Here is a 12,240-nt window from a genome sequence, read left to right as displayed (position 1 = left end):
CCTTCCTAGAATAAAGACCAGAGGACACAGGACAATATCCAGACCACATCCACACCTGAGAGAACCCAGCGCCTCGCGAAGGGGGTAAGATACAAGCCCCGGCCCCGCGGGAGCCGAGCGCCCCCCCCCCAGCTCCCGGCGGGAGAAGAGCAGGCAGAGCGGGAGGGAGACGGAGCCCAGGGCTGCCGAACACCCAGCCCCAGCCATCCGGGCCAGAGTGCAGGGCCCTCGATACTGGGAAAACAGGGCAGCAAGAACAGTGAGCAGGCACTGGAGGCTGGGCGACAGAGGACATAAGAAAAGCGCGCGACCATTTTTTTTTTTTTGCTTTTTTGCTGCTTTGTTTTGGCGAGCGCTGTTTGGAAGTCTTAAAGGGACAGGGACCCCAATATTAGGGAAACAGGGCAGAAAGACCGGTGAGCAGAGGCCTGAGGCTGGCACCGGAGAATAAAGAAAAACGAACGACCACCTTTTTTTTTTTAAATAAAAATTTTTTTTTTTTTAATTAAAAAAATTTTTTTTTTTTCTTGTTTTTTTTTCTGTGGTCGTTGTTTTGTTTTGGCGGGTGCTTTTTGGAAGTCTTAAAGGGGCAGGGCAGGCCACTTAATCCAGAGGTAGGGAATCCGGGACCTCTGGGCACCCTAACCCCTGGGCTGCAGGGAGCAGGGAGGCCCCTTACAGAGATAAATAGCCTCCCAGCAGCTCCTGCTCCAACGCGACTCCACCATTTTGGAGTAGCTGCCCGAGCCAGGCCACGCCCACAGCAACAGCGGAGATTAACTCCATAGCAGCCGGGCAGGAAGCAGAAACCCTGTCTGCGCGCAGCTGCGCAGCACAAGCCACTAGAGGCCGCTGTTCTCCCAGGAGAGGAGGGCCACAAACCAACAAGAAGGGAAGTCCTTCCAGCCGTCACTCGTCCCAGTTCTGCAGACTATTCCTATCACCATGAAAAGGCAAAGCTACAGGCAGACAAAGATCACAGAGACAACACCAGAGAAGGAGACAGACCTAACCAGTCTTCCTGACAAAGAATTCAAAATAAGAATCATAAACATGCTGACAGAGATGCAGAGAAATACGCAAGAAAAATGGGATGAAGTCCGGAAAGAGATCACAGATGCCAGAAAGGAGATCGCAGAAATGAAACAAACTCTGGAAGGGTTTATAAGCAGAATGGATAGAATGCAAGAGGCCATTGATGGAATTGAAATCAGAGAACAGGAACGCATGGAAGCTGACATAGAGAGAGACAAAAGGATCTCCAGGAATGAAACAATATTAAGAGAACTGTGTGACCAATCTAAAAGGAGCAATATCCGTATTATAGGGGTCCCAGAAGAAGAAGAGAGAGGCAAAGAGATGGAAAGTATCTTAGAAGAAATAATTGCTGAAAACTTCCCCACACTGGGGGAGGAAGTAATCAAACAGACCACGGAAATACACAGAACCCCCAACAGAAAGGATCCAAGAAGGGCAACACCAAGACACATAATAATTAAAATGGCAAAGATCAAGGACAAGGAAAGAGTGTTAAAGGCAGCTAGAGAGAAAAAGGTCACCTATAAAGGGAAACCCATCAGGCTAACGTCAGATTTCTCAACAGAAACCCTACAGGCCAGAAGAGAATGGCATGATATATTTAATACAATGAAACAGAAGGGCCTTGAACCAAGGATACTGTATCCAGCACGACTATCATTCAAATATGACGGTGGGATTAAACAATTCCCAGACAAACAAAAGCTGAGGGAATTTGCTTTCCACAAACCACCTCTACAGAACATCTTACAGGGACTGCTCTAGATGGGAGCACTCCTAGAAAGAGCACAGCACAAAACACCCAACATATGAAGAATCGAGGAGGAGGAACAAGAAGGGAGAGAAGAAAAGAATCTCCAGACAGTGTATATAACAGCTCAATAAGCGAGCTAAGTTAGGCAGTAAGATACTAAAGAGGCTAACCTTGAACCTTTGGTAACCACGAATTTAAAGCCTGCAATGGCAATAAGTACATATCTTTCAATAGTCACCCTAAATGTTAATGGGTTGAATGCACCAATCAAAAGACACAGAGTAACAGAATGGATAAAAAAGCAAGACCCATCTATATGCTGCTTACAAGAAACTCACCTCAAACCCAAAGACATGTACAGACTAAAAGTCAAGGGATGGAAAAACATATTTCAAGCAAACAACAGTGAGAAGAAAGCAGGGGTTGCAGTACTAATATCAGACAAAATAGACTTCAAAACAAAGAAAGTAACAAGAGATAAAGAAGGACACTACATAATGATAAAGGGCTCAGTCAAACAAGAGGATATAACCATTCTAAATATATATGCACCCAACACAGGAGCACCAGCATATGTGAAACAAATACTAACAGAACTAAAGGGGGATATAGACTGCAATGCATTCATTCTAGGAGACTTCAACACACCACTCACCCCAAAGGATAGATCCACTGGGCAGAAAATAAGTAAGGACACGGAAGCACTGAACAACACAGTAGAGCAGATGGACCTAATAGACATCTATAGAACTCTACATCCAAAAGCAGCGGGATATACATTCTTCTCAAGTGCACATGGAACATTCTCCAGAATAGACCACATACTAGGCCACAAAAAGAGCCTCAGAAAATTCCAAAAGATTGAAATCCTACCAACCAACTTTTCAGACCACAAAGGCATAAAACTAGAAATAAACTGTACAAAGAAAGCAAAGAGGCTCACGAACACATGGAGGCTTAACAACACGCTCCTAAATAATCAATGGATCAATGACCAAATCAAAATGGAGATCCAGCAATATATGGAAACAAATGACAACAACAACACTAAGCCCCAACTTCTGTGGGACACAGCAAAAGCAGTCTTAAGAGGAAAGTATATAGCAATCCAAGCATATTTAAAAAAGGAAGAGCAATCCCAAATGAATGGTCTAATGTCACAATTATCGAAATTGGAAAAAGAAGAACAGATGAGGCCTAAGGTCAGCAGAAGGAGGGACATAATAAAGATCAGAGAAGAAATAAATAAAATTGAGAAGAATAAAACAATTGCAAAAATCAATGAAACCAAGAGCTGGTTCTTCGAGAAAATAAACAAAATAGATAAGCCTCTAGCCAGACTTATTAAGAAGAAAAGAGAGTCAACACAAATCAACAGTATCAGAAACGAGAAAGGAAAAATCACGACGGACCCCACGGAAATGCAAAGAATTCTATGAAAACCTATATGCTAACAAGCTGGGAAACCTAGGAGAAATGGACAACTTCCTAGAAAAATATAACCTTCCAAGATTGACCCAGGAAGAAACAGAAAATCTAAACAGACCAATTACCAGCAATGAAATTGAAGAGGTAATCAAAAAACTACCAAAGAACAAAACCCCCGGGCCAGATGGATTTACCTCGGAATTTTATCAGACATACAGGGAAGACATAATACCCATTCTCCTTAAAGTCTTCCAAAAAATAGAGGAGGAGGGGATACTCCCAAACTCATTCTATGAAGCTAACATCACCCTAATACCAAAACCAGGCAAAGACCCCACCAAAAAAGAAAACTACAGACCAATATCCCTGATGAACGTAGATGCAAAAATACTCAACAAAATATTAGCAAACCGAATTCAAAAATACATCAAAAGGATCATACACCATGACCAAGTGGGATTCATTCCAGGGATGCAAGGATGGTACAACATTCGAAAGTCCATCAACATCATCCACCACATCAACAAAAAGAAAGACAAAAACCACATGATCATCTCAATAGATGCTGAAAAAGCATTTGACAAAGTTCAACATCCATTCATGTTAAAAACTCTCAGCAAAATGGGAATAGAGGGCAAGTACCTCAACATAATAAAGGCCATCTATGATAAACCCACAGCCAACATTATATTGAACAGCGAGAAGCTGAAAGCATTTCCTCTGAGATCGGGAACTAGACAGGGATGCCCACTCTCTCCACTGTTATTTAACATAGTACTGGAGGTCCTAGCCACGGCAATCAGACAAAATAAAGAAATACAAGGAATCCAGATTGGTAAAGAAGAAGTTAAACTGTCACTATTTGCAGATGACATGATACTGTACATAAAAAACCCTAAAGACTCCACCCCAAAACTACTAGAACTGATATCGGAATACAGCAAAGTTGCAGGATACGAAATCAACACACAGAAATCTGTGGCTTTCCTATATACTAACAATGAACCAACAGAGAGAGAAATCAGGAAAACAACTCCATTCACAATTGCATCCAAAAAAATAAAATACCTAGGAATAAACCTAACCAAAGAAGTGAAAGACTTATACTCTGAAAACTACAAGTCACTCTTAAGAGAAATTAAAGGGGACACTAACAGATGGAAACTCATCCCATGCTCGTGGCTAGGAAGAATTAATATCGTTAAAATGGCCATCCTGCCCAAAGCAATATACAGATTTGATGCAATCCCTATGAAACTACCAGCAACATTCTTCAATGAACTGGAACAAATAATTCAAAAATTCATATGGAAACACCAAAGACCCCGAATAGCCAAAGCAATCCTGAGAAAGAAGAATAAAGTAGGGGGGATCTCACTCCCCAACTTCAAGCTCTACTATAAAGCCATAGTAATCAAGACAATTTGGTACTGGCACAAGAGCAGAGCCACAGACCAATGGAACAGACTAGAGAATCCAGACATTAACCCAGACATATATGGTCAATTAATATTTGATAAAGGAGCCATGGACATACAATGGCGAAATGACAGTCTCTTCAACAGGTGGTGCTGGCAAAACTGGACAGCTACATGTAGGAGAATGAAACTGGACCATTGTCTAACCCCATATACAAAAGTAAACTCGAAATGGATCAAAGACCTGAATGTAAGCCATGAAACCATTAAACTCCTGGAAGAAAACATAGGCGAAAACCTCTTAGACATAAAAATGAGTGACCTCTTCTTGAACATATCTCCCCGGGCAAGGAAAACAACAGCAAAAATGAGTAAGTGGGACTATATTAAGCTGAAAAGCTTCTGTACAGCAAAAGACACCATCAATAGAACAAGAAGGATCCCTACAGTATGGGAGAATATATTTGAAAATGACACATCCGATAAAGGCTTGACGTCCAGAATATATAAGGAGCTCTCACGCCTCAACAAACAAAAAACAAATAACCCAATTAAAAAATGGGCAGAGGAACTGAACAGACAGTTCTCCAAAAAAGAAATACAGATGGCCAACAGACACATGAAAAGATGCTCCACATCGCTAATTATCAGAGAAATGCAAATTAAAACTACAATGAGGTATCACCTCACACCAGTAAGGATGGCTGCCATCCAAAAGACAAACAACAACAAATGTTGGCGAGGCTGTGGAGAAAGGGGAACCCTCCTACACTGCTGGTGGGAATGTAAGTTAGTTCAACCATTGTGGAAAGCAGTATGGAGGTACATCAAAATGCTCAAAACAGACTTACCATTTGACCCAGGAATTCCACTCCTAGGAATTTACCCTAAGAATGCAGCAATCAAGTTTGAGAAAGACAGATGCACCCCTATGTTTATTGCAGCACTATTTACAATAGCCAAGAATTGGAAGCAACCTAAATGTCCATCAATAGATGAATGGATAAAGAAGATGTGGTACATATACACAATGGAATACTATTCAGCTATAAGAAAAGGGCAAATCCAATCATTTGCAGCAACATGGATGGAGCTGGAGGGTATTATGCTCAGTGAAACAAGCCAAGCGGAGAAAGAGAAATACCAAATGATTTCACTTATCTGTGGAATATAAGAACAAAGGAAAAACTGAAGGAACAAAACAGCAGCAGAATCACAGAACTCAAGAATGGACTAACAGGTACCAAAGGGAAAGGGACTGGGGAGGATGGGTGGGTAGGGAGGGATAAGGGGGGGAGAAGTAGGGGGGTATTAAGATTAACATGCATGGGGGGGTAGGAGAAAAGGGAGGGCTGTACAACACAGAGAAGGCAAGTAGTGATTCTACAACATTTTGCTATGCTGATGGACAGTGACTGTAAAGGGGTTTATAGGGGAGACCTGGTATAGGGGAGAGCTTAGTAAACATAATATTCGTCATGTAAGTGTAGATTAGTGATAGCAAAAAAAAAAAAAAAAAAAAAAAAAAAAAGGGCAGTTCCTGTGTGGTAACCTCCAATGAGTTCTACACAAGGGTATAAAGGGCATATAAAAGTGTAGGCAAGGGTCTGTTTGTGTTTATACAGAGGATCAAAGCCTAATTGGGCTACCCCGAAAATGAACTAAGATACGATATGAAAAAGAACTTCCAACATCTGCACCCTCTGGAAGACTCATGCCAGAAGATGATCATCAAAAAACCCCAACAAAGATCCACGCACTGCTACAGCTGTAGATGCACTCATCCCACCAGTTCCTGGACCTGCCATGGGAATGAGGAAGGAGATATCTAAGCTGGCCTGTGCATACAGTAAAACAACAAAATTGGACTGGATCTATACTGTTGGAACTCAACCAAGAATTTGGAGAAGTGCAAATTGTAGCGCTCCAAAGTCTTACAACTACAAACTATTTATTGTTAAAAGAACATATGGCATATGAACAGTCCCCAGGAATGGGTTGTTTTAATTTGTCTGATTTCTCTCAGACTGTTCAAGTTCAGTTGGACAATATCCACCATATCATAGATAAGTTTTCACAAATGCCTAAGGTGCCTAACTGGTTTTCTTGGTTTCACTGCAGAGGGCTGGTAATTACAGATATGCTTTGGTTATGTAACTATACTCCTATTATGTTAATGTGTGTGTGCAATTTAAGTAGTAGCTTAAAACCTATACATGCTGAAGTTACTCTACAAGAAGATATATCAAAGAAATAATCAATCTTCCCATGTTTTCTTCCGCCTGCTACTTCTATAGCTTTTCTTCTTCCTTCCTAATTACAACCCTTAAATAGAATTCGTGCCTCATATCAAATTTACCGAGTATCATAATTCTTCCAAGTGGTAAAGATACCTCAAGACAAATGCTGGGCATAGAAGCCACAGGGCATAAATATGCAAAGAAGTAAAAAGCTAACCTTTTCAAACAATAAGGCTTCTCTCTCACTTACCAACTTCACATTTCCCTGTATGGCCCCGGAAGATGACTGGTTAGCCAGAGACGGGTAAGATTCCTCAAGGGAGGAACAACCTAAGACAGGCACAGTCGCAGGGGGGCCATCAGGTGAGAAATTGGGGATCAACAGAGGTGAGGCTTAGAACCTCACCCCCCCGTTCTGAGAGAAATCTTCTGCATACGTGGATGTTTTATTGCCCTGGTCTAGCTTGGATTAACACATAGTCTACAGGCACACACCTGATCATCTACATTTGCTCTCTTACAACACTAAACTATGTTTTCTACCTTTATCTTGTATCTACCTACCACTTCAGCATTTTATTAAAAATAATAATAATAAAGAGAGAAATGTGGTATCCACATATAAATCAAGTATAAAAACCAAATCAGTATTCATATTTGAACTGACTGTTTATAGTTCATAATGCATGAGCAAAACCGAAAGTTTCTGTGATGACTGCCCTTGTACTGTTCACTATGTAACTTATTCATTATGTAAGAATTTGTTCTACATGTAAAAACTTGTTTGTTATGCCTCAGAAGATTGGAGACTGACAAAAATTAGGCTTGGGGTGGAATAATGATTGTGCATTGAGCATTGACTCCCCTATACAGAATTTAATTGTCGTTAACAACCATTTGATCAATAAATATGAGAGATGCCCTCACAAAAAAAAAAAAAAAAAAAAAAAGGACAGACTTCCAATGGTAAAATAAATTAGTAACCCGGATGTAATGTATAGCATAAGGAATATAGTCAAGATATTGTAACAGCCTGGTAGGGTGATAGCTGGAACCTAGAATTATGTATATAAATGTTCTACCACTGTGTTGTACACTTGAAACTCATGTAATGTAATACTGTGTGTCAACTACCCTTCAATAAAAAATAATTATTAAAAAAAAAAAAAAAAAAAAAAAAAAAAAAGACTGGAAATTCCAAGAAAGGGGATTATATTCAGTTTTTGATATTTTTTCAGTTAAATGCATGAAATTTACAACCTTAATAGAAAAGATAAAAAAAGACTGTATTATCACTGAGCAAATATAGCACGCAAGTATAGGAACTATTGCCTTGAGAATGTTCTATTGTCTTATCTTTTAAAGTATAATGGTACAGTGAGATGATTCTTTTTAATAAAAAACTTTCATCATTTTTAGCTAAAGAAAGAAACACTGGAGAATAATAACTTCTTGTCATGACAAACTAGATGTGAAATTAATACATTACTTTTCAACTAAGTCACTGCTCCAGTCATATAAAATGATATTTATTTATATTCCTAGTAAGGGCAAGACATCTAACATGGATGCATGGATGAGAGAAACAAAGGTCTTGGCACTAACAGAGATTCCAGTGTGAATCGGTCAGTCAAGTCCATTTTATGATTTGAGTTTGGTTGCTTTCCATTGTGAGCTATACTTATCAACCCTCTGATTAGCCCATTTTCATTTAACCAGGCTGAGCCAAGGCGAGCACTCAGATGTTTTATTTCACCAGCATTATGTTTAAAAAAAAATAGATATACATGCCTTCAGGCAGAGCACACACTCTCAAGTTCAGAATAGTCCCTGTTCTTTATTTTATCTTGTTCTTGGCAGATTCACTATTTTTCTTTAAACCCCATCTCTGAACTCCTGAAGCCATTTGAATCTGCCATCCTTGGTGTAGGACTTCAGCAGGTCTGCTTCTCTTTATTCGAGTCCTTCCTCTCCCTTATCAATTACAGTTGGTGAGTGTGAAGCTGAGTAAAAGGAACTAGGGTGGGAGAAGAATTCTAGTTTTTTGTGCAAAGCCAGTCTATTGAATCACTCTAATTTTAGTTAAAACTACAGTCAACCTGTTTCATGTATATGTCCTATGTAACATTTCTGAAAATATTTTCTAAGAGTCAAATATAAAGCCTCATAAATAGGGAATATTTATAACACAATCATATGTAGAAAGCAGAAGAGTGTATCAGATAGTTTTACCAAAGATTCTGCTTCAGTTTTAAACACTATTATGTTTAAGTGAGACTGTATGTATGTGTATACATGCTTCATATATATATACATATGTATTTTGAAAACATATATATATGTTTTTACTTTTCTTAGTATTAACCAAAGTACAACTACTTTTCTAAATGTATCCTCACAAAATACACTTATTTATGCCTCATTCAAAAGCATATCAACACAATCTTTAGCCATAATTAAAAGCAATTATTTCTACTGACCAGCATATCTGTAAGTAGCTTTTATTAGCATTTGGATATTTATACCTAAGATAGCAATACACGTGTGTAAAATATACATTCCACTTTTAACCTTTCTCTGTTGTGCAGAATTGTCGTTCATAACCACCTTTGTATTGCAGACACAAAGTTGCAGGTTACCATGAATGGAAAGAAGGCACCCAAAGCAAAAAGAGAAAGACAGAATAGATCAGAATGACAAGAAGTAACTGTTAGACTACTTTACCTTTTTAATTGTCTTCTCAATTATCATGTCCCCAACTGGCATTAGAATACCTCCAAACACAGCCAAGACTGCTCCAATGACAGCGCCGGCAATGAGCCCACAATTTCGATCACAACCCATTTTTCGTGTTCAGGGGAAAAATTAAGATTCAACGCCTGCTCTCTTTAAACTCCCAGGTCTGATTAAGGTGGTTCTCAAGAAGTCTGGGTCTATTACTAGAAAGAGATCATAAAACAGAAGGTTAAATAACAGTTCAGAAAGATCAAAGTTCAAAGAAAACACCCAACTGAAACAGATAATTTTGCCAGTTATAAATAAACAAATGCTTTTCTTTTTGTTTTACAAAACTTTCTATATCAGGTCCTCCCCGCTTGTGCTTTTAACTATCTACCACTGGTAGAAATGAAAAGAAAAAAATGGCCATGTAAAGCATTTCTTCAATATTCTCCTAATTTTCTTCCTGCAAGTGACTAAGGTCTTGAAATCTTATCTAGGGAGAACATGCTTACTTTATTTCATCCTCATTTACTGCCCTTCAGTCTGGGACACTCAGATACATCCTCACACTTTGTCTGACTTTTCCACCCAAATGTCCACATCCTGCCTGGTGTTTACATCTGTAAACTGAGTGTGGGTGGACTGATGTCTTCTCCATCTAGGAAGAATAGTAAGAGATGTTTTCTTTACTATACCTTATTCATGAATAAACAGCAAAATATGGATTTTATAGGAGATGAACTGATGAGTCTCAGAAATTATCAATTCTTCTAATCATTTTGTAAGCTGTTAAAACAAAAAACATGGATAAATTGGGAAAATTTGTCAGAAAATGAGTACTAGAATACTCTCTGACAGCACCAAAATAATAGTCCTTATTAAAAGAAACTCTCATTTCATGGGTACTGAAGTCATAACTGAATTGTTTTCTTATAAACAATGTTGAAAACACTGAAATATTTTAAATAAGTGTACTTTACTTTCAACTTCCTTGTTAATAATTGACTTCTGGAGAAGCTGCAGGTGCATAGAATTGGAATATGCATAATGTAGAGCATGCCTAGTTTTAATGATAGGCATTGCTTTGTTACTGGTCTCAAAGCTTTTTTTTTATTATTCAGCTGCAATATTGTTCATTTTATCATAGACAATTGATTCATGCCAATTCTGTCAAAATCAATTAGCTTTTGCCAGCATATAATTAACCTAGTCAATCTTATTTTTGGTATCTTTACATAGTATGTGGTTATTTCATTACCATTGAAAGAAAATGATGTGTAGAATGAGTGGATTCTGCTATAACCAAGTTAATAAGAATTTATTACTTATAATATTTGAAGACATACTTATTTGAGCTACTTTGGTTGTAACAACATTTTTCTAAATGGGGTTGACCTGACACTGATAAAGTCTGATGTTGGACATGCTATGTGGCTTATGAACAAATATGCTCTACTTCAAAATGCCCATGGCTGAGGAAAACATAAATGCCAGCAGAATGGAGGACATAGACAAAAAAGAGTCACACAAAAATATTTTGTCACTACTGTAACTGTAGTAATAAAAATTGTAGTTTGTTATGGTCTCATTTTCTCTCTACAGCTTTGTTGCAAAAGAGGACAACTCTTATGATTTTAATAGTACTTAGTTCTACTTGAGGAAACATTTAGGTTTTTAAGAATGTGACTTGCATAGCTAATGGTAAGAAATAAGAAAAATTATTGACTGTTCACCAAAATGGAGAAAAATAAATACTACAGAATTTTTCTGTGGCAATTTTTATTTTTATTTTTTCTTCTTTGTGATTTTCCTTTACCTTATACCTAGGATACTTCAACTGTAAAAAAGGATGCAACAAACTCATTCACCCTGAGGTCCTGGTGGCTAAGAAACTTGAATAGTCAATAGTGTCACATGTTTCCCCAATGTAAAAAGAAAACATGTAAGACTAAACAAGTGACTTATTTTTCCTGTGGAATTCTATGTCTCGCTGAGCAAATGGGGTTGACTTTTTATTACCTGCATGAGGGGTGAGTGCAGAAACACCTCTCTCTGCTTCTGGGATCATGTAACATGCTACCTCCTATGGCTTCGACCAGGATTGTCATAATACAACAGAATCAGTTATTTAAAGCTGATAATAAAGTCTGGATATTATCATGTAGAATTTCTGTTGCAAAGTATAATTGTACAGCTCCTTAAAATTTTCTCAAAACAATCTTTTAAACCACCATTGTAATTGCTAAGTAGAGAATATCATTACAGGGCTCTATATGCTATGAATAAATCAACAGATTCAGGGTAGCTTGCAGAAGGCTCATTTCACAGACCATGCCCCAACTCTAATATATATAGAGTTATTACACTCAAGGTAGCAATAAAAAATACAGGGCTGCAACCTGGTGTCACTGACATTAACAGATTAGAAATTAACCCAAAAACTGATTTGCCTTCTCTTGCCAGGTGACTATGGGCAAGACACTTAATCTCTCTATACCTCAATTGTGAAATAAGATAACTTAGATGAGATCAGCAATTTTAATTTAAGCAGTTGAATTAGTTCTTCCCTCAGATTCTTACATGGAAGATGAATAGGCACAGTGACTATGAGGGTAACAGTGGTGGGAACCCAGAGACCCTG

At 38.3% G+C, this 12,240-nt stretch overlaps 1 protein-coding gene across 6 annotated transcripts in view; it reads right to left on the bottom strand.

The window, feature by feature from the left end:
• The window catches only part of CD36 (CD36 molecule), an 86,781-nt gene that overhangs the window by 38,189 nt on the left and 36,352 nt on the right, over positions 1 to 12,240 (bottom strand). For 4 of the 6 annotated variants that reach the window (XM_057504450.1, XM_057504451.1, XM_057504449.1 and 1 more), the window contains exons 2-3: positions 10,295 to 10,385; positions 9,603 to 9,817 (exon numbers count right to left, since the gene is read on the bottom strand). In XM_057504450.1, coding sequence (XP_057360433.1) covers positions 9,603 to 9,722 — 120 coding nt within the window. In that variant the 5' untranslated portion in view covers positions 9,723 to 9,817; positions 10,295 to 10,385. The remainder of the gene's footprint in view (positions 1 to 9,602; positions 9,818 to 10,294; positions 10,386 to 12,240) is intronic. The other 2 variants (XM_057504453.1, XM_057504454.1) reach the window with 1 other exon arrangement.

Source organism: Manis pentadactyla, chromosome 7 (genome assembly GCF_030020395.1).
Source record: "Manis pentadactyla isolate mManPen7 chromosome 7, mManPen7.hap1, whole genome shotgun sequence".
Classification (NCBI taxonomy): Eukaryota; Metazoa; Chordata; class Mammalia; order Pholidota; family Manidae; genus Manis; species Manis pentadactyla.
The sequence above is the reverse complement of the archived record's forward strand: the minus strand, read 5'-3'. Positions and strand labels throughout refer to the sequence as shown.